The sequence below is a fragment of the Aethina tumida genome, chromosome 5 (genome assembly GCF_024364675.1).
Source record: "Aethina tumida isolate Nest 87 chromosome 5, icAetTumi1.1, whole genome shotgun sequence".
Taxonomy (NCBI): Eukaryota; Metazoa; Arthropoda; class Insecta; order Coleoptera; family Nitidulidae; genus Aethina; species Aethina tumida.
Genome location: NC_065439.1, coordinates 22,870,397 through 22,898,174, shown reverse-complemented (window position 1 = coordinate 22,898,174; position 27,778 = coordinate 22,870,397). Strand labels below are relative to the sequence as shown.

At 32.4% G+C, this 27,778-nt stretch overlaps 7 protein-coding genes across 12 annotated transcripts in view; 3 read left to right on the top strand and 4 right to left on the bottom strand.

Annotated features, from left to right (window-relative positions):
* Positions 1-162: 162 nt before the first annotated feature.
* Positions 163-13,249, bottom strand: LOC109594501 (NADPH--cytochrome P450 reductase). 4 transcript variants are annotated; one of them, XM_020009723.2, is made up of 8 exons: positions 13,088-13,249; positions 5,139-5,326; positions 4,595-4,787; positions 3,855-4,004; positions 2,147-2,271; positions 1,904-2,092; positions 780-1,844; positions 163-723 (listed from the first exon to the last, which is right to left on the bottom strand). In XM_020009723.2, the coding sequence occupies exons 2-8, from the start codon at positions 5,312-5,314 to the stop codon at positions 579-581; spliced, it is 2,043 nt and encodes a 680-aa protein (XP_019865282.1). In that variant the 5' UTR covers positions 5,315-5,326; positions 13,088-13,249; the 3' UTR covers positions 163-578. The 4 variants fall into 4 exon arrangements, with proteins under 4 accessions (XP_019865282.1, XP_019865281.1, XP_019865279.1 ...); XM_020009722.2 differs by lacking the exon at positions 13,088-13,249 and adding an exon at positions 7,673-7,804; XM_020009720.2 differs by lacking the exon at positions 13,088-13,249 and adding an exon at positions 6,055-6,212.
* A 176-nt stretch (positions 13,250-13,425) lies between these two features.
* Positions 13,426-15,631, bottom strand: LOC109594502 (ras-related protein Rab-36). Its single transcript, XM_020009725.2, has 6 exons — positions 15,297-15,631; positions 15,134-15,235; positions 14,198-14,262; positions 13,901-14,034; positions 13,640-13,847; positions 13,426-13,584 (listed from the first exon to the last, which is right to left on the bottom strand). The coding sequence occupies exons 1-6, from the start codon at positions 15,521-15,523 to the stop codon at positions 13,517-13,519; spliced, it is 804 nt and encodes a 267-aa protein (XP_019865284.2). The 5' UTR covers positions 15,524-15,631; the 3' UTR covers positions 13,426-13,516.
* Positions 15,632-15,703: 72 nt separating this feature from the next.
* Positions 15,704-17,427, top strand: LOC109594500 (60S ribosomal protein L23a). The gene is made up of 4 exons (XM_020009719.2): positions 15,704-15,862; positions 16,184-16,357; positions 16,538-16,803; positions 16,978-17,427. The coding sequence occupies exons 1-4, from the start codon at positions 15,826-15,828 to the stop codon at positions 17,365-17,367; spliced, it is 867 nt and encodes a 288-aa protein (XP_019865278.1). The 5' UTR covers positions 15,704-15,825; the 3' UTR covers positions 17,368-17,427.
* Positions 17,428-18,095: 668 nt separating this feature from the next.
* On the bottom strand, positions 18,096-20,363 carry LOC109594488 (LYR motif-containing protein 9). 2 transcript variants are annotated; one of them, XM_020009709.2, is made up of 4 exons: positions 20,154-20,201; positions 20,010-20,102; positions 18,965-19,950; positions 18,096-18,914 (listed from the first exon to the last, which is right to left on the bottom strand). In XM_020009709.2, exons 3-4 carry the CDS (start codon positions 19,928-19,930, stop codon positions 18,111-18,113), a joined length of 1,770 nt encoding a protein of 589 aa, XP_019865268.2. In that variant the 5' UTR covers positions 19,931-19,950; positions 20,010-20,102; positions 20,154-20,201; the 3' UTR covers positions 18,096-18,110. The 2 variants fall into 2 exon arrangements, with proteins under 2 accessions (XP_019865268.2, XP_049823160.1); XM_049967203.1 differs by lacking the exon at positions 18,096-18,914 and having other exon boundaries at positions 19,787-19,950; positions 20,154-20,363.
* Positions 20,364-20,719: 356 nt separating this feature from the next.
* Positions 20,720-22,016, top strand: LOC109594493 (corrinoid adenosyltransferase MMAB-like). The gene is made up of 5 exons (XM_020009716.2): positions 20,720-20,872; positions 20,933-21,091; positions 21,142-21,352; positions 21,406-21,632; positions 21,780-22,016. Exons 1-5 carry the CDS (start codon positions 20,805-20,807, stop codon positions 21,802-21,804), a joined length of 690 nt encoding a protein of 229 aa, XP_019865275.1. The 5' UTR covers positions 20,720-20,804; the 3' UTR covers positions 21,805-22,016.
* Positions 22,017-22,068: 52 nt separating this feature from the next.
* LOC109594495 (ribosome maturation protein SBDS) lies at positions 22,069-22,954 on the bottom strand. The gene is made up of 2 exons (XM_020009718.2): positions 22,796-22,954; positions 22,069-22,733 (listed from the first exon to the last, which is right to left on the bottom strand). Exons 1-2 carry the CDS (start codon positions 22,924-22,926, stop codon positions 22,106-22,108), a joined length of 759 nt encoding a protein of 252 aa, XP_019865277.1. The 5' UTR covers positions 22,927-22,954; the 3' UTR covers positions 22,069-22,105.
* A 158-nt stretch (positions 22,955-23,112) lies between these two features.
* Positions 23,113-27,778, top strand: part of LOC109600505 (protein phosphatase Slingshot) — an 87,900-nt gene continuing 83,234 nt past the window's right edge. Inside the window, exon 1 of one of the 2 annotated variants that reach the window (XM_049967873.1) lies at positions 23,113-23,268. In XM_049967873.1, the coding sequence (XP_049823830.1) occupies positions 23,215-23,268 (54 nt within the window). In that variant the 5' untranslated portion in view covers positions 23,113-23,214. Of the gene's footprint in view, positions 23,269-23,735; positions 24,125-27,778 lie in introns of those variants that run through there. The other variant, XM_049967872.1, reaches the window with a different exon arrangement.

Genomic DNA, 27,778 nt, shown 5'->3' with positions numbered 1-27,778 from the left:
ATGAATTTATTCCATCCAGTACAAAAAATCTGACATCCAAGTAATTAAATGTAATATATTCATCAGTGTTATTTGATTTATAAATAGCAATATTTTTTACTTCATTATAACTAATTAGTTGTTTATCTAGTAATTGAAAAGGTAATAAATGAGAGGCATCCATTGATAATTTATATAATCAATAATTTATTTTACATAAAAATATGGACACAAAAAAGTGTGCTTTCAATATTGGGACTATAATACAATAGTAAAAATAGATCCTTCTTTTTTTACGCGAATTGTATATATAAATTTGTAATATATATTTTTTATAACAAGCAACATGTGTAACCCATCCATTTAATTATAAAAAATAGTTATAAACAATAGGAATGATTAAATTCTAAAAAATATGTACAAAATAGGCACCATCAATCAGCTGTAATTTGTCAAGTCAACACTGGTCCACTTAAGTAAAGTCTTGTATTAAAAAGTTATTTTAAAAAAATACAATCCGGCACTGCGACTCATTGGTAGCACTCATCCTTAAATAATTCTTTACTCTAAATAAATAAAATCTCTATAAAACGAATCCATTAACTCCACACATCCGCTGATAGACGTTTTTGCGTTTCCATTTTCTTCAGATACTCTTGGGCCTTCTGTTCAGTCATCTGTCCTTTCTCTTGAAGGATCTTCAAAATAACGTTACGGACATCTGCGGCCATGTTTTTAGCGTCACTGTAAAAAAATATTGTTATTTAACTTTTAATAACTTTGCCTTTTCAATAACTTACCCGCAAATGTACAGATGACCGTTATTTTCTCCAATAATCCTCCAGACTTCTTCGGCTTCTTTCTCCAGCAAGTGATAGACGTATACCTTTTCCTTCTGATCTCTGGAGAATGCCAAATGCAACTTAAGCAGTCCGCTCTTTTCGTATTCGACTAGTTCATCCTCGTACAAGAAATCTTCGGACTTCTTGCGGCAGCCGAAATACAAAACGGTTTCTCCAACAGGTTTACCTTCTCCTTTGCTAACGTTTCTCTCTTGAATAAATCCTCTGAATGGAGCCAGTCCAGTTCCAGGTCCAATCATAATAATTGGCGTTTGTGGTTTAGTGGGCAATCTAAATTGAGATTTTCTGATGAAGATTGGTACAGTAGGGTAATCGTCCTCCTTGGGCAGTTTCTCAGCTAACCAAGTGGTTGCGACTCCCTTATTTATGCGATTTGTGGGGGTTTTGTATTCGACTTTTACAGCAGTGATATGCACAGTGTTGGGGTACAATTTGGGGGAGGATGAGATAGAATAGTAACGTGGTTGAAGGCGGGGCAAAAGTTCACAAAGATGATCAAGAGCAGGTTTACAGGAAGGAAGATCCTCCAAAATGTGGACGATGTTACGGTTGTCAGAGATAATCCATTGTTGGTAGAGAGCTTTGCCTTCAGGAGTAGTTCCGGCCATCAGCTTCAGTTTTTCCTTTTCAGCAGGGTCGGAACAGTACTCGGATAATTCTTTAAGAACGTGAGTTCTGGGATTCATGGTAATGTCCAAGTAATGGGTAAGGGCGGTCCTGTATGAACAAGGACAAGGGAATGGATGTTTCTTGCTGGATTCTTCGTCGGTGTTAATCAAAGTAAAGATTGTGTCCAAATCTTTGTTGCAAAGCTTGCCGATTTTCTCGACCAACTCGAGGTTGTTGATGGGGTAGACAGCCAAGTGATCGCCAGAATCGTAACGCATCTTGGATCCTTCAATGTCAAATTCAATATGCATGCAGGAACGGTCAGAAGTGGGTTTATGTAATTCCTTGTTGACCTTAATTCTTGACATGAATGGATTTTTGGCGTCGAATGGACTGTGAAGAAATCAAGTCAGTTAAAATAATGTTCGTAAAATGTGCACATTTGCACTTACGGTCTCTGGTTTTTGAGTGAATGGAGCCTGGCCATTTCACCAGTATACACTCGATCGGGTACATCCTCGGTGAATTCTTGCAACGAATATTGCCTAATACTGATGTCTTCACCGGTGGATTCAATGCCGAAGTGCTCGCAAACGACTGGCCAGAATTTGTCTTTCCATGTGATAAAATCGTCTTCAATGCTGTTGGGAAAAGGTGTTTAATGTTATGTTTAAAGTATGAGTTGTGTAACTTACTTGGCGTCATCATCTCCGAGTCCCAATTCATACACTCTGGTAGCACCGAGTTCCTCCAGACGCTTGTCGACATAAATTGCAACTTGGTTGTAATGTTCGTAAGTTTTGTTACCAAGACCAAACACCTGTAAAATAATTAATTAAACATAATGAGAACCTCTAATTAAATTTATTTGCACATATTACGATATAAACTACACTTATATCTATAAATTCTACAAACATAAGTATTTAAAATTTCCATGTAAGGACACATTTACAAGTTCGTCAATCCCAATTTAAAATTCCAATGGTATTTAATTACTGTAAATTATTCATTATGATAACGGCATGCACATTATATAGGTGTTCAAAGTTTAATTTGTTACAGTTTCTGAAATTGGTGACTTAAAGGAAATATATCTGCATTTGCGACCATGAAATTCTTTTATATATAGTTAACTAAAATTGTACATTCAATGTTGACGCTTTCTATTAATTCCCAATTATTATTCACATCTAATGTAATTTATCTGATGACAATTCTTAAGGTGCTTGAATGTTGCAATTAAATATTTTTTACACGAACCTTATTTACACTTTATTGGATGGACGTTACATGTGTTGTATCTGAACTTGCTAAGCAACATGTACCTTACAAGTTATAATTTGTATTATCAACTTAAACATTAGCGGTAATGAATTTTGCTTGAATATTAAAAAAATGAACGTTATTTTGGTCACGTAGGCAAATTCAACGAAAATTTAATTAAAATCACGTGAAATTAATTTTATATTGCTATAAAATTTTAATGTTTCTATTATTAAAGTGTCATTACAATACCAATATATTGCCAATGACATTTTAATAGATAATTTCTGTTCAGCCATTTGGCTAATATTAGAAAAGGGATATTAGATAAAATCTCCCCATTAAGTGTCTATTTAAATTGTTGTGTTCAGCGGTTAACGACATTGAACTTTGACTGACATTGAGAATATTCTAAACGTCAGTAATTCTTGATTTGTACGTGAATTTTAAGACTTTTTCGAATTGCTAATGAACTTTCTGCGGTATTTTGCAGATATCGGTTTTAAAGCTTAATGCGTTTTTTAATTGTAATGTTATGTAATTTTTTTAATTAAATTGCAGGAATTATTTGGCTTTGCATTAAAAAAATATTACCTTAATACCTATCATTAGTTAAACAAATATTATTTTTTTGGGTAATAATAATTTTTTAATATTGTTTTCTGTTTGAAAATGGACAATTTGCTATCTAAAAGCAAGTGCGTGTTTGTACTTACTCCAGATAAGATAATTCTACAATATCTATGGTGTTTTTTTGAATATAAATAGAACCATTACATAAATTAATATAATAATTTTGAGACTTGATTAATAGTAAATGCAAGTTTTGTTATTTCATAAATATTAATTAATCTAATACTTATAAGTAAAAAAGGTATTAGCATAATTTGTTGTTAAATCGCCAGGAAAAGTCCATAAAGGAACATCCCATGACAAAAATGGAAACTAAATTTAGCCTTCGGCATTAAGAACCGCTAGAACAACAACAAACAAATTTGACATCCCGAAAAAACAAATCGCAACGCATTAATCTCGATCGTTTGCACACTGCCTACACGTGTATAACCAGAGAAGCGTGTGCGGCAGATCGCACGTGACATTGACTGCGGGAACAACAAATAAATTAACAAAACTCACGGCATAGTTCAATCCGGTGAGATCGGCGTCACCGTTTTGCAGCCATTCGTAGAACTCCATGGCATTATCGGTGGGATCGCCTTCGCCGTAAGTTGCCAGGCAGAATACGGCCAGGGAATTGGGGATGGATTTCAAATTCACCAGCTCTTCCTGAATAAAAATTAAAGGGTTTAATTAACGGATTATTGACAATAAAAATCTTATAGGATAATTATTTTTGTATCCTAATGTACTTTATAACTCAGCAACGGCTGTACAATCAGCAGATGTCTGTAATGCCTCATCAAAAAAAAAATACATTGCAAATAAATATAAACTTGATATTGTAAAATTGAAAACAATAACAGAATAACAAAGAGGTCTAGTTGAGGTAATATTATTGTATAAAGGAATTCCAGAATCAAAAGTACATAATATGTTGTCAAGTTATATACAACACTAGATTAATCGAAACGCTCAGTCATAATGATGATTATTAAAATTTATGCTTAGATATTAATGTTTGTTTATACTAAAATTCAGTAGAAAGATAGTAAGTGAACTTTTAATGATTGTACTTTCTTGCCCAAACATTTTTTACACAATAACAGTAGATAACTCTTTATCCTTAAACAATTTTGACAATATTATATAATCCTTATTTTTAAACTTATTTATTTGAATGGGTTTTCAGTAATTTATAAACAAATTAGAAAAAACTCCATCTGAATTTCAATTAGGGATAAGAAATGAAAACTTACCATATCACATTCCTCAGGATCGGCCACCATACCCTTCATCCTGTATCTAACACCCTCTTTGGCCAAACGACCGGCGAATTCTTCGCCTGTGCCAGTTTGACTGCCATAAAAGACTACCAAGCTCCTTCCGGAGCTTTTCAATTTCTTGATGAAGGAATTGTCACTGGTCGTTTGAAGTCCAATAGATGTGGGTCTGAAATAAACAACAATAATGTTACAAAAATATTTTTTAAATATTCAAATTTAAAATAAATATTTTCATTCCAGACGATGCGTCATCAAATTGACATATTATTGTAAATGTGGGGATAAGAAGACAATATAGATAACATTTATAAAAATTTCAGATAGCAAGGTAATTTTTATAGAACACTTGAAAGATTGCAAAACGAATAAAAAGCATCAAAATTTTAATAAGTGAAACGTAAATTTGTTTTTTTTTGTAAAAATAAAACATTTAAATAAATTTCGAGTTATCCGAAACCGTGACCCACATAAACGAAATATAAAATATGTTTTAATCCAATTAAAATGAAGGACTTACTGTATGGAATATGATCTTCCATTGGCGGCCAGTGCTTCCTTGCCTTTTTTCCTTTGGATCAACCAGTATCCAACGCCAATTAGCACCACCACCAGAAATATATCGAGTGGACTGATCAGCGACTCTGACACTTGGGGAATTTGCTGGGTACCCACAGATGCTTCGGATTCGTCCATTGTGTTACCAAACTATAACAAAGTAATAATTATTAATGTAGTGATTTAAAAGTTCCAAAATTTCCACTAATTTAATTTTTCATAATCTAGCACTGAAACTTGTTCAGCAGTTCATGAAATATCGTCGATGAATTGATAGTAAATATTCCCAAAATAACTTACTAGTTTTGATAAAATAAAAATTACAGAAATTTTACTACTTAATCGCGCACCAGTCAGAGCGCTACTGAACTATGAACCGACGATCATATGGTTTTGAATGGTACTAAATTCACTAGTAATATAAAACTGTTATCTCTGATATGATTTCATGAAAAATAATCCGTCGTCACTGTGAATATGTAATTAATTTTTAGTGATTATTAATATGCACTGGGAACATTTTTTATGTGATTTTTATTAAAACCAATAAATATAAATATGTATTAAAATTTTAGTGATTATAAATATGTAATGAGAAACTTTTTTAATGTGATTTTTATTGAAATCAATAAAAATTGCAAATTTAATGAAGTGAATTCCTTAATGAATAATTGAACGAGAACTGAATAAGGTCAGGCAAAAATTAATTAAATTTGACATACGAATAGAATTTTTAGGCAATTTCCAATTATTAAATGAATTAATTCAATAAAATTGTACAGTAAATATTTATTAAATTATAATTTAATTGAATATTATTATTCACAAAAAATCAAAATTGTGATTCAATAAAATTTAAAATATATACAAATACTCACAACTAGAACAGATATCCAAACAGAAAAATTTTCTAAACCCAACATCTTTATAAAAACTGATCACCCACTAATAAATAACAATTTAATTTTCTATTTCCTTAAGCACTTCGTCGTCCAACGTTACAAGTGAAGTGAAGACCAACTAGGCGTTCACAATTTTAATAAGCCTCGAGGCTGTGACGTACAATGTGCAACAACATAACGCGGAATGATCGGTGTTTTTGCATTTACGAACAGTCACGTCAACTTCACCGATTAAGTTTTCTCAGACTTAATAATCTTGTTGACTGCTGAATATTAGTAAATATTTATTTGTGACTGATAGTAATGAAAATGTCCATTTTGATTTAAAGAAAACTGTTGCTTTATTTTGTAAATTGTAAATATTGTCTTAATTTTGAAATCAATTCAAGAAATTTGATCGTAAACAAACAAAATATATTAAACCGTTTATGTACTACCAATTAAAATAGTACTGATTTCTATTCTTCATGTTTTAGGTATTACTCGGTATTTTTAAAATAGTTGTTTAAGATAATGATTAGTCATCGAAAAATATTGTTTGTTTAAATTTATATTAATATAGGTGTATTCATAAGCAGAACTAAATTATTTTTAATAACCATAATATATACTTCACTCATAGGAATTAAAATTTAATAAATATATTCTCTTATTATAATTATTATACTACTTAAGGTTGTTTTGCAACAAACAAATATTAACCTGTAATGGAAAAATACACAAAACCTTATTTATAATTAATTTAATTCCACAGTATAATTAAAATTGGATTTACCGAATATAATTTATAATAAAAAATATACTTATTTTTTGACAACTTTTTATATAAAAATTTTGAAATATATTTAAAATTATAAACATAACATTCAATGTCGTTTGCACAAATAATAATTAGTGGAACGTCATTTAACTAATTAATCCATGAATACATAAAACGGGTCAAAAAAGGTCGCAACTGCAATGGCAGATTACGCATGCAAAAAAAAATTAATTAAACAATACATAAATGAAAAACCATCGGAAACATTTTTTCAAGGCAAATTGTTAACTGTAAATTTTTAACGCAGAATTTAAAACCTTCGAAAGAAAGGTTTTGTGATGATAAAAGAAAATTAGTACAGATAAGAATTATCAACAATAGTTTTGCAACTGCTACAAGAGTGGTTTGTGCAATTATGAAACCTACGATGATAATTGCTTGTTTTAGTATTGTTTTTGATATTTTTAATTTTTGGTTTGCTAATTATATTGTGTTTGTATAATAATTGAGAATTTAGTATCCACGCAATGTTTGCCACGTTTTCAAAATTATAGTGTTTAATTTTATTGTCGAAAAATAAGTTTTACGCGAAACAATGAGGTACTATTAATAATGTAATATCAAATTTATAGGATTATTTGACTCCACCACCCAATAATAAAACGCAAATAATGCCATCCTGGCCTAAATTATTAATGTGTAATCATCTCCATGCCACAAAAATAAATACCTATAATGGACACAACATTCTTGAACTTTCTTTAATAATTACAACAAAATATACTAATTGAATATTTTTTTCATCAATAATTACTTAACACTTAAACAACTCACCATAAAAACGGGTATCCAAATGGAATTCCTGATCGAAACAAACATTTTTTAACGTTATACACTCAGTTAAAATATCTTTTGTTCCCGATACCCAAAGCAAAGAACCCTTGTGCTCTGAGGGACTTGTTTAAAGTGGACGTCGAATTGTTCGCAAACACAGTTATAAATATTAACCAAATGACGCATGTAACGTCCAACAACGGAAAATTAATCGTGCCAATTATAAAAACGCAGTTTTTGGGCAGCCGATTCGGGTCAGCTACGGAAAGCTGGTTTGCAAGAACGTGGAGAGAAAGGGATTCGACGAATCGAAGTAATTGAGTCAATATCGCCTTTTTTATTTACAGTAATTGCAATAATTATAGTAACGTATTAAAATATATTAATAATATGAGCTGTATTGCTTTAATTGGATGCCAGTACCTATTATGTTTATTGTTTTTTCTGTTGTTATTTTGCCTACTATGAAACAGGTCAATTTAATTTTGTGCTTTAAAAAAATTGGGTTGGCTGGATAATTCGAATGTCAAAAAACAATCCAATCTTATCGTCAACTAAAATTAAAGCCAACCTGGAAGGAATGGGACTTGTTGAAAGTAGTTCAAGGACTGTGAGAAGATGGTTAGTTTGAGGCCAGACCTACAAGAAAAGGATTACATCTTCTGGACCACAGAACTGTGGGAGTAGTTTTTAGTGACAAGTCTAAATTTAATTTATAAAAATGGTTTTACATATGTTAAACATCTTACAAGGACAAAATGATACAAGAAGTTTATTATATCCACAGTGAAACATGGTGAAGGTTCAATTATATTATGGGGATACTTTAATTCTTCTGTCGTAGATCCCCTCAGACTGATTTATGTATAGGGATATATTAAAAATCAATTTGCTTTCATATATTTAAGACATGATGCTCTTAATGTGTTTCAATATATGATCCCAAACACAAATACAAAATTATGAAGGATCGTTTTAAAGACCAAAGCATCGATGTTTTGTCTTGCCTGCACCAATCTCCAGACATCAACCCTATAGAAAACGTAGAGGATCATGTTTACCAATTTAAATTAACTCATTACAGCAATCAAGAAGCCTGAAGGAATAGACCTGTAGAATATTCGAAAAATGGTCTATGCCACGAAAATGGACCAGAATTATAAGCAAAAAAGATATTATACAAAATGTTAAATTTAATAGCACAGATTAAATCATTAAAAAAGCAGCCATATTTATGTCTAGCTCAATTCAGAAATAAGTATAGTGTAGTTATTATAATACTGTATAAAATAACAGAAACAGAAGATTAATATTATTTTAACAGTTCACATTAAATAAAAAAAAATATGTTGTACAATTATTATAACAACTGATATGAATTAGCAAACACGGTAAATCCTGTTACTATCGCATCTGATTAATGATAAATTATTTAAATAAACATAAAATCAGATAATGAAACTTATCCTTTATAAACTCGATCATTTACAAAAAATTGTCAAAATGGAAACAATTGTATCTAAAAAATAATGCACAATTTTAAATCGCTCTTCAAAAACTGTTCAAATACAATAAATTAATTCACATAGTTACTAGACAGTATTTACCATGTTATCATGACGTTATTAGGCTCATCATTCTCGAAAACAAGCCGATTATCAATTTATTTTGCCACCGCAGTTAAAAACATCATCATATGAAATGTAGAATATCTAGCTCAGTCATTGTGACTCACAAGTGCACAAAAGGAGATGCCCACCGAATCAAACTGAAGGTTATATAAAAAGTGTCCTTCGAATTTGATGTTAACGTAATTTTATAATTTGAAAGACGTCTGGAGTATCTTAAAAAAGCAACAATTATCCCAATAATTAACGTATGTTAGTCAATTTGAATTAGATAACAGTTTACAGGAAATGCATATAGTTTCATGGCCGTGACATGAGGTAAAGTGCGTTCGAGGAATATAAATAAATTGATTTTTTTCCTCATTTGAACTCAAAATTGTACGTCAGGAATACATGCATATTTACTAGAAGGAGAATTTTTATTAAATTATAACAGTAAATAAATAAAACGATCATTTATCAGTTTGCCTAATAAAATATGTAATACTATTCGTTTAGTACATGATTATTTGTCGACTTATGCATTTTTAAATAATACGTGCCCATCGATATCGATTACATAAAAACTTATTGTTACTTGTAATAACTTGAATTTCATTGAAACTCATATTTGTTTGTCTAAAGGTCGTTAAATAATGTTCGTCTAAAGAAAGTATCTAAAACCAGTGTCACTGAAATACTTATACAACTTCTGGATGACACTGAAGACATTAACCTCCCGCAAATATTCTCAGTAAATCGTTGTGCAATATTTAACTACCAGGAATTTTATTAACATCAAGAAAAACCTTGTATGTACCAGTCCCAGTACTAAAATTAGTAATAAAGTGTACACAAGTGGAACATTGATATTTTCCACTAATACCTGGCAGAAATAATTAATAATAATAATATTCACTTGTTTTTGTTTATTTTATTGTAACAATAATGTAATCAGCCGCCACTATCATATATTTTTGCATTATATGTAGTGACGTGTAATCAAAACAGTAATTATCCTTCAACTTGAATAAATACCTTTGTCGGTGAATAGGAACTGAATTAACTAAATATGTGTATTAACATCTGGAAATGTTTCCGGACAGTTAATGAAATACTTGTTACATTGTTGGCAATGACACAACATTGGTTGTTTATCCGAAAAACAAGGTAATTTTTTATTGATTGTGCCGCTAAAATAATAATTACCTAAAATTATCAAGAGAAGAGCGTACATTTTCATGTTTCTTGACACGAAGACTCGTTGTGAACACCGTCATAAGAGTCGTCATAAGATACAATTACCTACTCGAAGTATCAAATACGTGCAAATTATCAACTTTTATAGCGGCACATTACTTTCTTAAGTACGTGTACGTAAATGTTGAAGTTCGACCCCATAAATTAAACAATTTTAATCACGAAGAGGGAATGTTTTCACAATTTTAAGAGGTACATCTGAAAAAGGTAATTTTTTAGATTTTTTTAAAGAAAACTATTGCATCAAACGTTTAAAATTTGGAGGATGTATTTGTGTGTAAAAATGAATACATAGTGAAATATTCAAATTTAATTTTAGGCGAGTTATTCGCTATCTCCCAAGTTACTAAATAAAAAAGGTCCTCCACTGATGGAGTGATACAAATTATTAAACTAGAAGTCTTGTCTTGTCTATGCCCTTTTCCACGATTGTGAAAAAAAATTGAAATTTGTGTCAAATTTTGCCCAAAAATTTGGGCTGCCAAAATTACATTTTTTAAACAATCAAAAAACTGGAGGGTCACTGTGCAGAGAAACATATACAAAATATGCAGAAAAATGTAACCGATCGGATAATTTGTCTTCCGAGTTACAACTGCACCCAATTTGAAAAATGGATTTAAAGATAAAATGATTGATTTAAATGTTATATCACATTTACAAATAATCTGCTATTTTTATCCCCATAATTCACCTTCTTCTTCTTCTTCAAAAAGCTCCTGTTGGGCTGTTGTAGCTCTTCATCGAGATGATCGACCCTCTTTCGAGGCGCTCGTTGGCTTAATTAGCCAACCTAAAAGGCACATCACAGACAGTAAACGTCTATTTATTTCAGATAGATTTTCAATCATAGGTCCAAAATTAATGTATGACTTGCTTGATTAAAAATCTCATTTTTTACATTTTATCATTAATAGATAATTGCATAGAAAATCGAAACAAACTGGATAATGCAATACCCAAGAGTTGGATCAATTCAAATAATTTTATAATTACGGCCCCAACAATATTATTGGGAAGCCTCGAAGTAAACGTAAGTTTTTAACTGTTGAAGGGCAACTCTTTAGAAGGTTGTAACTCAAAACCTATTTGAGATAGTTATTTTGGTATGGACTATTTTTTTTTTCAAATATTTCAAAATTTCACACTAGGTGTGCCCTTTAATTAAGGTAATTTTATTATCGATTGACTAGATGGAATGTATTCTTAGAAAACAACATAATAATAATTATCTAAAATTATCAAGAAGGAGCGTACATTTTCATGTTTATTGATACAGAAACTCGTTGTCAATACCGTCATAAGAAGGTACAATTACCCATTTGAAGTATCTAATACGTGCAAATTATCAACTTTTATACCTGCACATTATTTTCTTAGACACGTGTACGTTTGTTCATTTATTCAAGCCCAATTTGATATATTAATAGTTTCTGTATTCTCAAAATCCAACCTGTTTTTACACAGGACGAATGTTGAGAATTCAGGACAGGAAAAAGCAGAAAATGAAGTTGGAACGTCTTCAATGTTTTACATATAATTATTCGTTCATATCGACGTCAAATTGTAAATTCCTGATTTCCTTTATAACTATTTATTGTATGGTAATTTTATTGAAATTTCCATTTGGTCTGTAAATGCTTTTGTCACGTACTCAAAACTATCACATTTAAGTAAATTTTGGAAACATTTTAATTGCTAAATACAATTGAGTTAGCTGGTTAAATTCACTAATATTCTGGAAAAAAAGTAATTCTACGTAATTGCAATACTGAGAATAACGTGAGGATAATTTGCGACAAAAATAAGTGCCAAGGTGAACCGCAAAGAGAAAAATGAAACGAACAGAAAAGTAAATCAATGTAATTTGCTAAATTAATGGTTAAACGTTGTTGAAGATAAAAATTTTATTATTTTACAAGGTACAGAGCTAGTAAGTAATTCCCGAACTTGGTGTGTAATTAATGAATAAATTTAAATATTCCATCGATAAAACAATTAGTTTAAATTGAAAATTCCAAAATATGAGTCGCAATTATTTTTGTATTATTTTAATTATCTAATTGTTTCTACTTAAAAAAAAATAATTACAATCGGGTTGATAAACCCCACGACCCAGACAAAACAAAATAAACGACGAAAACGGTTTAAAAACAACGAAATTTTTGGGCAAAACAGGTTCTCCGGTCAACAAGACGCAAACCAGATGACTTTTCACTTTTTACAGTCGTAAGACAATACGTGATTGAGCGTCTGAACTTCAGACTGTTTAGATTTCACTTGTACGCATTGCACGTGTCCATATGTTCAATGCGCAAAGTGGAGACGAAAGCAGAAGGCCAATGAATTACGTAACCTTGTACTCTAAAACATCTATTTGGCAACTATGTAACACATCATCTGTGTACAGGTTGATTGATTAATGTTAACAGTATGTTGTTTTAGCCGATAACAATTTAGTTTAATTTGTTAACGTTGTACGGCCAACATTGTTGAAATTTTGCGGTAAATTCAAACGCCGGACGTCCGCCAAGTCATCAAAACTTACCTCGAACACCCCGTATAAAATTGTTAACAAAACACTGGGTATACACTTATCACGGCAACGCTACAACGCAACTGAATTGTTGCCGAGGTTTTCGCGTGCGAACCGAACCTCCGAACCCAAGCACTAAACTAGAAATTACGGGAGCGTTAATTGAAAAACCACAGACAACCTGTCCGACTCATGAGACATCATCTGCGGGAGATGTAAACGCAGAACCAACGGCTTGTGATGTGGACAACATAATTTCAAGGCGAACCAAGTTTAAAACCCATCCAGCTTTGAGGTTAGGTGGTTCCATTGATTTTTGGAACATGGGTTGCATAAATAAAAAAAACTGGTTTATTATTTATAAATCATTTACTAGGTTTTTCCATGTTCATAAATATATTGTAAAAAAAATAAAGTCCATTATTATCACCGGTGGAGAATTTACTGGCATTTTAAGCCGCTACAGCTTTTCTCTTTGTTTGCCTTGGCCATTTGACTTCTCTTGAAGGCTGAAAATGAATGTTTAATATATGTTGTAGGTTTAAAGAATTCTTGAATTCTTACATATAACGTCGGAAGATCCAATTTGCTTACTAATACTAGGCCTACTACCTTCTTTTTGAATTGTCTTGTCAAAAGTAAGACCGGCTATCCGGAAGAATAAATTATTTATGTTCTTTCCAGTCTTGGAAGAAACGCTCCAGTACTCCGCCTTTAGTGAATTTGCCATTTTGATCGCTGATAGTTCAAGATGTTTATAAGCGAACTTTCCCTAAAAACTCACTACTTATTACATATTAATATTTTGGAGGAATTAATGCATACTATTAGGTCGCTTTTTGTTCCTACAAGGAATATAAAAGGCGACGTACTTGAGCAAGCCTCTAGGGCTTCGGATAACCAAGTTTTTGTGTGTTGCAAGGTACTTAAGTCCGTTAAATCAAACACCAGTACGACCGCTGTAAAATAATAGGATAATAAACATTGTTGTAATAAATTATATATATTTTATACAGATTTTTATTATTTTTCATTTTAGAAAAAAAAGTCTAAAATATGTGAAAAATTATCTGAACATTTTTAAGTATAAAGATGTCTAAAGTTTTATTAAAATGTACATACCATGGCTACCTCTATAATAAGACTGTGCTATGCATTTAAATCTTTCTTGACCAGCTGTGTCCCATCTAAAAAAATTCATAATAAGAATAATAAATGTAAAATTATAATATAATTATTATTTGCAGTATTGGTCATTATTATAGCAATCTATTTTAGCCGCAACTTTTATTCAATGTAAATGTTATAAAAACTATTATATATTTATTCTATAAAATAGATATATATATATATTTTTTTAAATTGACCTGGACATAAATATAGCATCTTTAATTTTGAATGGGTTTTTAATGATTAAATCTGTCTTACTTAATTTAACATTAACATTTTGTATAATATCCTTTTTGTTTTATAAATTTGAACTTTCATATTTTTACTAAAAACTAGGTTTTTTTTTTGTATATCTGGAGTCAAACGAAACCCCATTCACTAACCACCTTCTCACATACCTTGAATTAATGTGAGCCCTATTTCTTCCAAGTTGACGATAAGATTTGATTGTTTTTTGACATTCGTATTATCCAGTTTATCAATTTTATCAGTTTTTTGAATTCAAACAAATTTTTTCATGCCTACCAGTTTCTCTATTTCTTTAATACAAGAATTATTAAGACAAACTCTTAGCCATCTCTTTTTGCTTTTCCCTGTCTTAGTATGGCTGAATTATAATTTTTCTTACAATTTCAATTCGACCAATGATTAAATAATTATAATAAGCAAAGGGCCACTAATAAATAGTCGATTTAAATTCACGGAGACCAATGAAAGATTATAAAGTAAAAAGTTGCTGTAATTGTGTCCATTGAAAAATTAAAAAGGATCCAATTTTTTTAAGAATTAAATTAAATTCACAGTACCAGAAAAAAAACAGTAAACCTAGGTACTAGCATCCAATTCTAGTACTACAGCTCATATTTTTAGAATATCTTAAATACATACATTTGCAAATTGAAAGGTATTTTCAATATATCAAATCTTTCAACTTCAAAATCAACTCCAATTGTGCTCTTATAGTTCCAGTCAAATATTTTTTGACAAAACCTGTAACAAAAAAAAAAAAACAAATTTGTATACATTTAAAAAATAATATAATAGAAATTACCTGTTTATAATACTTGTTTTACCTACAGAAACATCTCCAATCACAATGACTTTACATATGTTAATCAAATTTGAAATCACGCTGTCTTCTATACGACAAAATTTTTGTGTTATTTCGCTAAAATTGTCACTTGGGTAAGGCGTCGCACGCAGGGTAAAGGGCTGCGTTAACGTATCAATTATTCTATCTTCCGCTGCTTCACCAATCATTTTTTTAACATTAGACATTTTTGATTGAATGCAGGTGTACGTAAATGTTTGTTTGTATTCGAACCTAAAGCTTTTGTTTGTGTTTTGAGTTTTTGACACCTATAGTTTCTATTTTTATGTGAAGTATATGTCATTATTATTTGATATTAGTCCGTAAATGATTTCCTATAAGTTTTTTATCGATTACAAATTTCAAACATACAATTAAGAACGCATTTTTTTGAATTTCGCGCGCCGCGGTACTGCGCTAGTCAAAAACGAAAGGTAATTCCGGTTGCCACAGTTAGGTTAACTTCCTTTTACTGTAGTTCTTTCTGAAAATGGCACCACCGAAGCCAAAGTCAGCGGATAAACCCGGTATGTATTGATGTTTATATGGTTTTGTTAACTAGAAACTAACAACAAATCATTGTTGAAACATTAATCAATGGAATTGTGCGGTTTTTGTCCGTTTAAATCCGATTCGAACTTACAAAAACAAGACTGTATTACGGCCACGCGGTGTAGCCGTCAAAAGTTGTTCCATGTGTTATAAATACAGTCACATTTTGTGGTTTTCTAACTATTTCTTGCATCATTACGAACGATTGTGGGCACTAAAATAATTATCACTTAATAATTAAATGTTGACAAGGCAATTATTTAGGTTATGTTACTGAACATGCATTATTTTTGCAGCAGCAAAGAAGGAAGAAAAGAAGAAGCCAGCAGCTTCGGCTTCCACCACTGCTGCTTCTTCCTCATCCAAGACCCCCGCGCCTGCCCCCAAGGCAGCCGCTAAGGCCGGAGGCGACAGCAAAAAAGCCACCTCCAAAACTCCAGCACCCAAACCCGCTGCCGCCAAGGCTGCAGGTAAAGTCTAATTTCATTTATTATTAATTATAGTTTTTTAATCAGAATGATGATCTAATGGTGTGGGAATCTCTTTGAAAAATAATGAAAAGGATCAATAAACACAGTACTGACAAAAAATTTAAGTGATGGATTGTGCATTAACTGTTAACAGATGTTAATTGAAACGTAATTTTTTAGGCAAAGCTGCCCCAGCTAAGGCTAAGCAACCAGCCAAGGGTGCCGCCAAGCCCTCTGCCAAACCAGCAGCTAAGGGTGCTGCCAAACCAGCAGCAAAGGGTGCTGCAGCCAAGAAGCCAGCAGCCAAGGTTGCCGGTAAAGCTAAAGTACCTCCCAAGCCACTTTTGTCCAAGCCCAAAAGGCAAGTTCCAGTTAAACAACAAAAGGGTGTTGGTAAGAAGGTTGCTTCTGCCCCAGTTGCTAAGGCTTTGAAATTCCAAAAGAAGGTAAGTTTTTAATTGATTTTAATGGGCTGTTGTTCTCTTTATGATGATTTTTAGTGTGGGAATCTCTTTGAGAGACTTATGAAAAGAAACATTTAACACATTTCTGATTGTTTTCTATTTAATATGTTATGCTATTAATTGAGTGAATATTTAATAAAGATTTCATTTATTTAGATTATCAAAGGCCCAAATGGAACCAGCACAAGGAAAATCCGCAATTCCGTGCACTTCCACCGCCCCAAGACCCTCAGGCCCCCAAGGAACCCAAAATACCCCAGGAAATCTGTTCCAACCAGGAGCCGTATGGATGCTTACAACATCATCAAGTTCCCCTTGACAACTGAAGCAGCCATGAAGAAAATTGAGGACAACAATACTTTAGTATTCTTGGTTCACACAAGAGCCAACAAACACCACATTAGGGCTGCAGTAAAGAAGCTGTATGACATCAATGTAGCCAAAGTGAACACATTGATCAGGCCTGATGGCAAAAAGAAGGCTTACGTCCGACTCGCGAGAGACTATGACGCGCTGGATGTTGCCAACAAAATTGGAATCATATAAGCTGTGTCTTCAATTTTGTTTTTGTACATTTTGACGTATGAATAAAAGGTTGGAGATAAATATATTTAGTTTTAATAAAAATGACGTATTTTCATTTCCAAGAGCACTAAATTTTGATACAAAAATATACAAACGTTAGTAATTTACACATCACAAATATGAATTATTCTCATTTCTTACCTGATCATCAAATTTTAATTTACAGAAAAATACTTGAGAAAATTTATTAGATAACTTTTAATGAACAATTCGAATGGTCATGTCTATTAAAAAATAATAAAGAACTTTACAGTTATTTTATATAGCTAAGGGTTTAATATTTATTACGACTTTTTGTTAAATATCAATACAACACGTCTTATCAGTATCTTGTTTATTCATTAACTTCAGATTATATCAAAATCAACAGTTCTAATAATTTATTTACCAAGAACAATCAGAATATCAATTTAATTTGGTCAAATTTATTATTATTTTTTTTTCTTCATAAAATATAATTAATTGAAACATATTATCTTTAAATTTAAGTTGGACGTACTACTAAATAATCTTATACTTAATAAACTACAATACAAAAAATAAATGACAATTAATTTCTAATTCCAAAACTGCCAGGTTTAATTATTTACTATTTATTATTTACATATATACTAAAAAAAGTATATGATAATATATTACTTATATTTGTTATTGAAACTTAACCTACAAAATATATTTAATAAGTAAAACGCATTGATAACTATTTATTTACAATGATTATAAGCACAATTTTGGGATTCATGTATACAACCATCTGGATGATTTATATAAAACCAACATGGTTTAGTTTTATACATTTCAGTGTCCTTAAGAGCATAAGGAAGTCTAAGACATACTTCATCATCTTTCATTTCAAAAATGTACCTGTGATTTCTGATTAAAGTTTGTAAACCACCACATTCATTTTTAAGTTTCTTCTTGTCTTCAATAGCCAGTTCTTTGGATAAATCTGATAAACTTACTCCAGTACCTTTATTCCATTTGTCCTCATTTTCTTTATTTATGTATTGTTCTCTAGACAGAATTTTATTTACAGAAACTTGTATAATTTTATTAATAAATCCTTTATCTAATTGAGTACAATTCCTAGGAATATTTGTCTCAATTCTATGTTGGAAAGTATGTTGAGACAATTTAGTTTCAAGAAAAGCATCTACTCTATCCAGAACATTTTGATACTCATTGTCCTTATACTCTCTTTGCAATCCAATGAAACAAGTTCTCTTTGTTGAAGGTATTCTAAGTTTGTCTATTTTGGTAGAAAATCCACATATTTCACTAATCTGTTGTACATAGTCCATATAATCAGAATATGCACTAACCCTTGCGTTTTGTCGTATGTATTTTTTACCACTGAAGTCATAGGAACAGCAAGGAAGAAGAAAATAATTGGTTTTTGACGAACTTTTTAAAGCAATTACTGGGATCCATGGAGTTAGTTCATCTGAATGATTTCCTATTATCCATGTAGATGTTGGGAACAAGGAATCTGGGGTAACAATTTCCTCCTAAAAGACAACAAACTTAGAATTAAAAATACATAATATAAAATTTGTACCTTCAAGCCAATATCACTTGGATAAAGATCCCATGTGGGTCTCCTTCTTAGATCCAGTCCTATCCCTCTATACCCTTCAGCATTAAGTATATAAACCAGCAACCCATTGCCACAACCACAGTCAACAAAATCAATGTTTTGTTTTTCACTGTACTTCCTCCAAATACAAATTAAATAAGCTGCTATAGCTATATCCTCAAATACAAATTTCTGGGGACTAGTTGTGGCTTTTGTTGACCACCTTTTAACCAAATCTTTACCATATTTGTTCTTTAAGTCGGCATACAGTGAACAATAATCATCTGATGACACTAATGATAAAGAAACAGATGTAGTTTCAGATTGTTCATTCTGAGACCATTTTAACAACTTTGTAAAGAGTTTATTGCATAACCACTCTGCTGAACTTGTGTCAGCATCCTCAATCTCATTGACTAGCAATCTTAGATTACATGATGTGGTTAATTCAATATCATATGGAAATACTGGAATTGGAACATTTGATGAATTAAATTCTGAGGCACATAAAAAAGTTGCACATCTGTTATCTTTGTCCAGTATTACAACCTCCACACATTTTTCAGGAATATTACCTCTTGGCAATAATATTCGAATGGATATAAAAATTCCTGTGGTGGCAGACTTAAAATGTGACAAATCTTTTTCAATGATTTGCACATTTTTATCATAGCATTCTACAATATTCTTTATTAAATCAGTAGTAATTGAATGTTTGCTTAATTCTTTTAATTTTCTAATTTCATATATCAATGCAGGTCTTGTAAATAAATCTTTCACCCTGCTTACACCTTTTGTGTCTATAATTAATTCACAGAATAAAACTTGCGAAGCAGCTAGAAGTTTACGATTCACTAAATGGGGCCTGTTGTGGTAAATTAGTAAAACTTCCCAAAATTTATTTATATCTAACTGTGTAGAACACTGTGCTAAAGGAATCTGTTGCATGTTTACTACTTTTTAAGGTACTAAAACATATCAAAGTTGTTATAAAGTTTACTTTGAGTGAAATTTAAAATGAATTTACCTTTTTTAAGATCCAGTCAGCATCTTCATAAGACCTTTGAATTATTTGTTTAATTCTTTCAGGATCGCTTTCGTTCACGTGCTGCTTGAAACTCTGGAAAATATAATATGAAACAACAGTCTTCAGTATTTGTTACCAAACAACCTGCTTGACCATAAATTGATAATGCTTTTTGGGACCGTCAGGTAGTTTTTTACATGCACGTATTAAATACTTGTATAATGATTTTGGCGAATCATTATTTGGTTTGTTGCAAAATGTTGCAATTTGAGTCGAAATTTTTCTAAACACAACCATGCCTAATTTATTTAGGTTATTTGTTGTGATATTGAAATTTATATATTTTGCGATTTAATATTTTATATTAAATAAAATATATTTTAGTGCCTTCTAAATTATATATTAGATTTGTTCTATTAGAAACACTGCGGGTTGCAGATAGTTGGGAGACCTATGTTGTAGAGCACAGAAAACAGATTTCTTTGTTTCTAAATTTAGAATCTTATAAATAAATCAAAAGTTAATTAAAATATACAAATATATGGTTTTGTTTGTCGTTTCAAAGACAATTTTGCACCTAATTGTAATATTGAGGCCTGCACTAAAGTATTTGTTAGTATTTTAAATTAAGAAAAAATTATAGATTTTTGAGATGCGCGCGGAAAATATTACGTCACATGCCCTTCCATCAATCTTTGGATTTTCCGAATTTGTGTTCTTATCACTGTCTACCATCTGTCAAAATAAATTGTCTTTCTAACCTAGTCGGGTTTTATCATTTTTATATTATTAATAATGGCATTTAGACGCTTCTGGAATCCGAGACAGATAAATCAATTATGTAATTATAGTAAAAAAACAAGGTTTGTCATCATTTTTAAAAGTAACTGACATCAAATTAAAAATATTTTTACTAATTTCAGCCCCCCTGGAGGAGCTTCAAAAATTAATGTACCCACAGAAACATTTAGCAGGGAAGGGGACAATGGTATGTCTAAAACGTTGACAGGTGAAAAATTACCGAAAAATCACAATGTTTTTAAAGCTATTGGGGCCACTGAAGAACTATTAAGTTCAATAGGGTAAGATATTTAATCTCTTCTATTCATCATAAAAAATATATCATTTACAGAGTGGCAAGGGAACATGCTACAGAATCTGAACAAGAATACACTGACAAATTAAAAAGGATACAAACCATTATTATTGATATTAGCACGGCAATATCCAGATCAGGTGATAAAACCAAAAAGCCAATACCTGATGTATACACCAAAGAACTGGAAGACTGGATTAGAGAGTATTCAAAACAATTACCACCACCTGAACAATACATCATTCCTGTATGTATTAACAATAGTGTAAATTATTACATTGTAAAGTTTCTTGTTTGTAGGGTGGAGGTGTGGCAAGTGCATCATTACATTTTGCAAGAGCTATTTGCAGAAAAACCGAACGCGCAATATGGCCATTTGTACAGGAAGGAACTGTGGATAAAGAGGCACAGATCTATTTGAACCGACTGTCAGACTTTTTATTTACAGTGTCAAGAATTGCAGCTAAGCATGATAAACGGGCTGAGTCAATTTATATACCTAAACCTGATGAGAAGATACAAGAACAGTAAATATTGACTTTCAATATTTATTTGTTTTATTCATATTTTTTTATATATATTTTAATTACTCCACCTGCTTCAGCCAAAGTAGATATTTTTTGAATAACAATTAGAATATATAAAGATCTGTTGTATACGTTAAATGTTTTTAGGATTATGTCAGTTGAACAGAATTAGTGTGTTCAGCATTTGTGAAGATTACATAGATAATTGTACATATGTATGAAAATTTTTTAACCAGAGACTGCCAAACTAAATGTAACGAATTTTGTCAGATGGTTTAATTCGCGTAGGACTGAAAAATGGGTTATAGTGATGACAAAGTTCCGATATTAAATTAACGATTGTTATGTCTTATAATTTTTTAAAAATATATAAGTTTAATTATACACCTCTGTTTTAATTTTTTCTCAGTAATCCAAAGAAAATAAAGCAAATCAGTAACGAATATAAAAAATTTAATAAGTTCATAAAGTATTTATAAATATTCTTCTCCAAGGATCATCTCCTTGTATGACATAACTTCTAGAAAAGCTGTGCCTTTAGTTTCTGTTTTTAAAAGCTGATCAATGTCCTTAAAGAGCCCAGGATCTACTAATAGAACCATTGTAATTTGATCTTCCATCCTGTCCTCACTTTCAACCTCAACACTTTCCATTTTAATCAGTTTTTCCTTTATTTTTTTAGCCTCTTTGCCTTTAAAATTAACTTTTAACCTCATCTTTGCCCTTTCAATAGGAATTGATTCCTTCAACAACTTAATAACATGCAGTGCCTGCTGCTTTGCTGACTGATTGGGTTTAACTGAGAAATGAACATCTTTCATTGCCTTTTCAATTATTGTAACTGGATAAGGTCGTTTTAGTTCAGGATTTAAGCATTTATCTGCAACTGTTGTGGCAATATCCTTATAAAGTTGATCCAACTGGCTCTGTCGTTCCTTGTCACTGACTTGAAGCTCTCCTTTGGCCAATATATCCTTGCATATTTCAGTTTGGTCATCCTTTCCAAATGCTTTGATTAAATCTTCCTTTTTAGCAACCTGGCCTTTGGAAACGTTGGTAAATACTGTGTGTGTTTGCAATACTTCGTCTATGTCCTTCTCCCTGCAATAAAATTAATTTGATGCCGTTTCCTTCTAATTGTGCAACTTCAATGCTCTACTTACACCTGATTTCTCCATGACACAACTTTATTTCTGTAACAGGCGATCTCGAACCTCTTGCCACCTTTTTTGATCCTCACTATGGCCACATTCGTCAGACGAATTTGGTTCGTCGGTGTAAAAATCTTCGACATGTTAACAAATTCGTCAAACGATATTGTTGGTTATGTTTATATTGGTCAATCATTAACAGATGTCGCTGTGAGTGTCAATTCATTGTTAGTTCGGCGCCTGTGATTGGTGGAAAATGATGTGTAAATGAATAAAATTGTTTTGATTGGTCTCGAGTATTGAACATGGCCCGTAGTTTTGACGTTTGTTATCTATTGTCAAAAACAATGTAGAGGTATGCTGTGAAAACGTGAAATTCAACCAGTGCTTTTTGTACATTTTTGTCTCCAGACTACTGCCGGTGCGGTAAAATGGCTTTAGTGACCGTGCAACGGAGTCCCACCACCAATAATTCACCAACAAACGTAAGTCATATCTTATTGTTGTTTTTAACCCTCTTTGTTTATAATTCGCTGTTGTTTTGAGTAGAATTATGAATAACAATTTAATAAAGTCGTTGTGGCGTTCGTGGTGAACGTTTATGTTGCCTCCCAGTGTTCCGATTGTCAGACAATTTTCTAATTGGATCGAATTTAATTACCTTAATGAATGTTGCATTAAGTGCACAAGTACTCTGGGTAAACGTTTAGTATTACAGTCTATTGAATTAATGCTAATATTACTTTAATTAAAAAAATAACAATCTTGTGATAGAAAAATGTAAGTTAATTGATAAAGTTTTATTATTTATTGTTGACAAAGTGACTGATAAGAATTTCTGTAGCTTGGACCACGAAAAAAATGTTTTATTTTGACCCGCATATTCCATATATGGCATAAAAATAACGTTAACGGTGCTTTCGACTCCGTGCAGTTGGCGGTATTGGACGTTCACATCCGATGCACTCGCGCTCCGAGCCAGTTTGAAACCGTGTTTCTTGGTGGGAGGGTGTTTTTGTTGCTCTGCCCACCCGGATTCCTCGTGCTTTGTTGCAATCAAAGTTGCGGCGAAAATTGTTGACACGAACGCGTCCGGTTCGAACATGTAGAGTGCATTTGGACTGTTCGGCGGGTTGAAACTGTGCGTTGGTTTTTGACGGTGCGACGATGTTGTACATTTTGCCGCCGCTGACCACTCAGAACCCCCCAAACTGGAACAGCATTTTATGCCAGAACGAAAGCAGGAATGGTAACCGGGAAGGGAACGGCAACAACTGGAACGAGACCAAGACCAAGCCGCCCAGGATTCGGCTGCGAAACTTGCAGATCATAAAGCTGGAAGTAAGACCCCCCGATACTGTTCCGATCAGTGTTATGTCTTGAATTCAATCCTGCCGATCTATGATTAGATGTTTATTTTCCTAGTTGGCACCTGTAAAGCATGCCCGGTGTCGCAATTGTTATTTTAACACCCCAATAAAAATAAAATAAAACGTCCGGACAGCCTTTGCAACAATGGGGAAGTGAATATCCCAATTCGGCGGTATGAGGAAGCCGGCAAACACAAAAAACCAATCGAACGGCCTGAATAACCGCTCAACAGAATAAATGTTGAACCGGTTTTATAAAAGCTCCGGTCCGAACCTGCGTCAGACCTAGCAGGAGTGCGATTTGAAATTCAATTGATTTCGATTGACGGCATTAAACAGTCAAATGCTGTTATGTGCAGTCAATAGGACTGGTTCCCTGAATGGAGAACTCACCTTTCTCGTCCCTGATATGAAACTGTTAATGCAAAGTTCATTTCTTGCCGTTTTCATTGAATTCCTAGCTGCGTTCCTTCATCGAAGTTTCAGTATTGCACCATCGTGTATTTATATTCAGTAGGCTTCTGATCGTACTGCCTGGAAATGTTGTGGGCGACTTCCTAAAAGGAGATTCTTAATTTTGGTACAATGAAATTAATCAGAAACTTTTTATTATTAGACTTGAAGGTCTCTTTATTCAAATTAATAAAATTGGTTTAATGAGTTCAAGTTTGTATTAGCAAATTTGCTAACAATAGTCATGAGTTTATGTCCGAAAACATAAAATACATCAGTATTTAGAATTTTTCAAGAAATTAAATTTTACATACAACTTTTCGTTGGTATTACAATTTTTATTTAACCTCTATTAAAGATTCCAAAAGTTGGTAATAAAATTACTTTGCTAAAATGGATTAATAAATTCAAATATTTTCCAATTTGTTTTAATTACATTGTAATATTTTATAATATCAAAGTCACAATGAAATTTATATATTTAAGAGATAATGTCTGAATATTGTGAGTTTTGTTGTTTAAATATAAATTTTAATCTGACGAGGAATCTTTTCCCATATATTTTAAATAAAACTGACCTCTGTACAATTGAGCAACTTTTGTCTATGTTGCTAGTAAATATATAAAAATGTATAAATTGTAATATTTTATAATCACAAAGTCACAATGAAATTTATATGTATATATAGTTGTTTCAATATAAATTTTAATCTGTGGGGGAATCTTAATTTATTTATTATTTATGTCCAACAAACGTCGACCAATAAACCCGAACAACTAGAGATATGATGTATAGTTGGTATTTAAATTAAATGTCTAAAGAATGTCAAATTCAATATTTAATTATATATAAAGATAATTTGGGACACATGTGTAATGTCATAAAGTTTACATGTCGATAGAACTTTTGCCTATGTTGACTGTTATCCTTTTATTAATCTGTTGCTCGTTCCTGTTATATTGACATAAATGCAAATCAGCATCGTCCATGCCATTGTTTGTCTGCGACTCGACATGAAAACGCACAAAACCAAACAAAGCAACCTGAAAATACACTGACATCATTCCAAAGATTGGTTCCGACACGCGATGTCCAAATTAATGGCACACTAATCGCCCGATGGCCCCTCATTATCCCAACACACACGTTACTTTTTACCCACATTTTGGGACAATAGACTATGTTTTTAAAATTTCCCACACACACATCAATTAGCGGTGGAACATCTGAACCGGTGAACAGTTAGATATGATTGCAGGCGTGGTGTGTGACATTAAATAAAATTTCATAAGTGAGACAATAACATATTGACGTCGATTTCGACACACTTACGTTTCCAACACATGTTAATTTATTGGCAAAAATAAATTAATAAACAAAACTAATTAGTGCAAGCTGTTAGGGGAGTTTTTTTAATGGTTGGAACATTACCGCATTAGTTCCAGCGCAGGATTTATTTAACGATTTCCGTTGGCGCATTCGATGCAAAAATGTTACATAAGCAATTACCACTTTCATAATATCCGGCTTATAAGTTTAAAAATCGAAAAAGTGTCGTCCGGTGGTCATTTGCCTCGGATAATGCCAATAAATAATGAAAGCCAACGCGAAAGCTAACAAAAAGTCAGTTTTTTAGTTTAACTTTGATCAAAGGCATAACATTTTAACACCGATTGTGTGTGTGAGTGCAGTTCACCACCCACATCGGCGGGAGCATCGTCTCAAATGAATGCTAAAGCATAGTCGCTCTTTACAACGTTTTAATGACCAATTAAGGGACCCACGTGTACATTCAACTCCCGTGGCACATTAATTATGTCCGCGACTTCTGCACCTACATTAATAAACCCGACGAGATAAACTTTTAACTTAATAAACAAACACGGAAAGGATGCGACAATCAACAATTTTCTGCCCTGCGTCTTTTGCTTGGTCCGGTATATAGTAAAATCGGTGCATTTATTTGTTTTGAGTTTAACGACCCGCCACTCGGGATGACGTTTGCATCTGGGACGGTTGCGGAGTTTAAAATATCCCATCAAGGGCACACTCACACACCAGATGGACATGTACACCTGTGCTTTCACTGCCGTTCCTCTTTGTCCATTTTTGCCGTTCAAGCCCGTGTCAATGCTCTAAAATCGCACACAAAGGACGGATGCATTCCTTTGTCTTCTTCGAATTGGGAAAATCTGAAAAGTCCAACCAGTTTTTTTTCGTGAACAGGAAGCAGTGCAAATTCCCCGTTGTCATTGAGATATTTTTATTAAAAAGCTGTTAAGGAAACTTGAAAACAACAAAGAGTCGTATCAGTTGTGAGCCGACATTCACCCACAAACCCATAAAAACCAAAAAAAAAAACCAATTCAATTCCCGTTTCCCACCGTAAATCGGTGCGTGGCCGTTCGATCACCATTGTAACCAACAATACACGCCGTTTCCCCCGTGCCAAACGATGCACGGGCACAGGCGGGCGTTACGCGGGCGGCGATATATCGATTCTTGAAAAGCGTGGCCCCGTAGTCAACAACCCCGAAGCGCTACCAACACCAGGGGGTAACAACCGGACGGAGCGACGCACTTGACGGGGTTTTTGTTGTCGGCGGCGGTCGTGCGACTGGCGGCCCTTGAAAGGGTTCAGGACACTGCTTTTCATCCGATAAAACGTTAACGTTATTCGCACGATAAACACTTCTTTGAGCTTTCGTTTGAAATTGCGTTTTTTTGCTCCTTTTTGCTTGGATGGGGATGTTCGTGGTGTTTTTGAAAGTAACTTGGATGAACTTAACCGAGTCAATAGTTTTTTTGTTCAGAAAAGGAACGGGGATCGTTTCACTTAACGTTAATTGTATGTTGTTATAATATCTAAAATGTGCTTCATTAAACTAGATGACACGACAATAATTTCCTTACTAAAACCATTTTCGGCATTTTCTTTATCCTCATGTAGCTTTATTATGTTATATAATATATTAATACTCTTATTGTATACTCTGTAAAAGTTCTTCCACTTTATGTACATAGACAAATTTGAGTTTAATCAAATTCAATCTTGAAACATTTGTTAGCCTCTAAAAATTGATTGAATCCTACTGACTAATCACTAATCACTTAATCAGTGGCGGATACTCAAATGAGGCAGGTGAGACAGAGCCTCATCTATGAAAATGA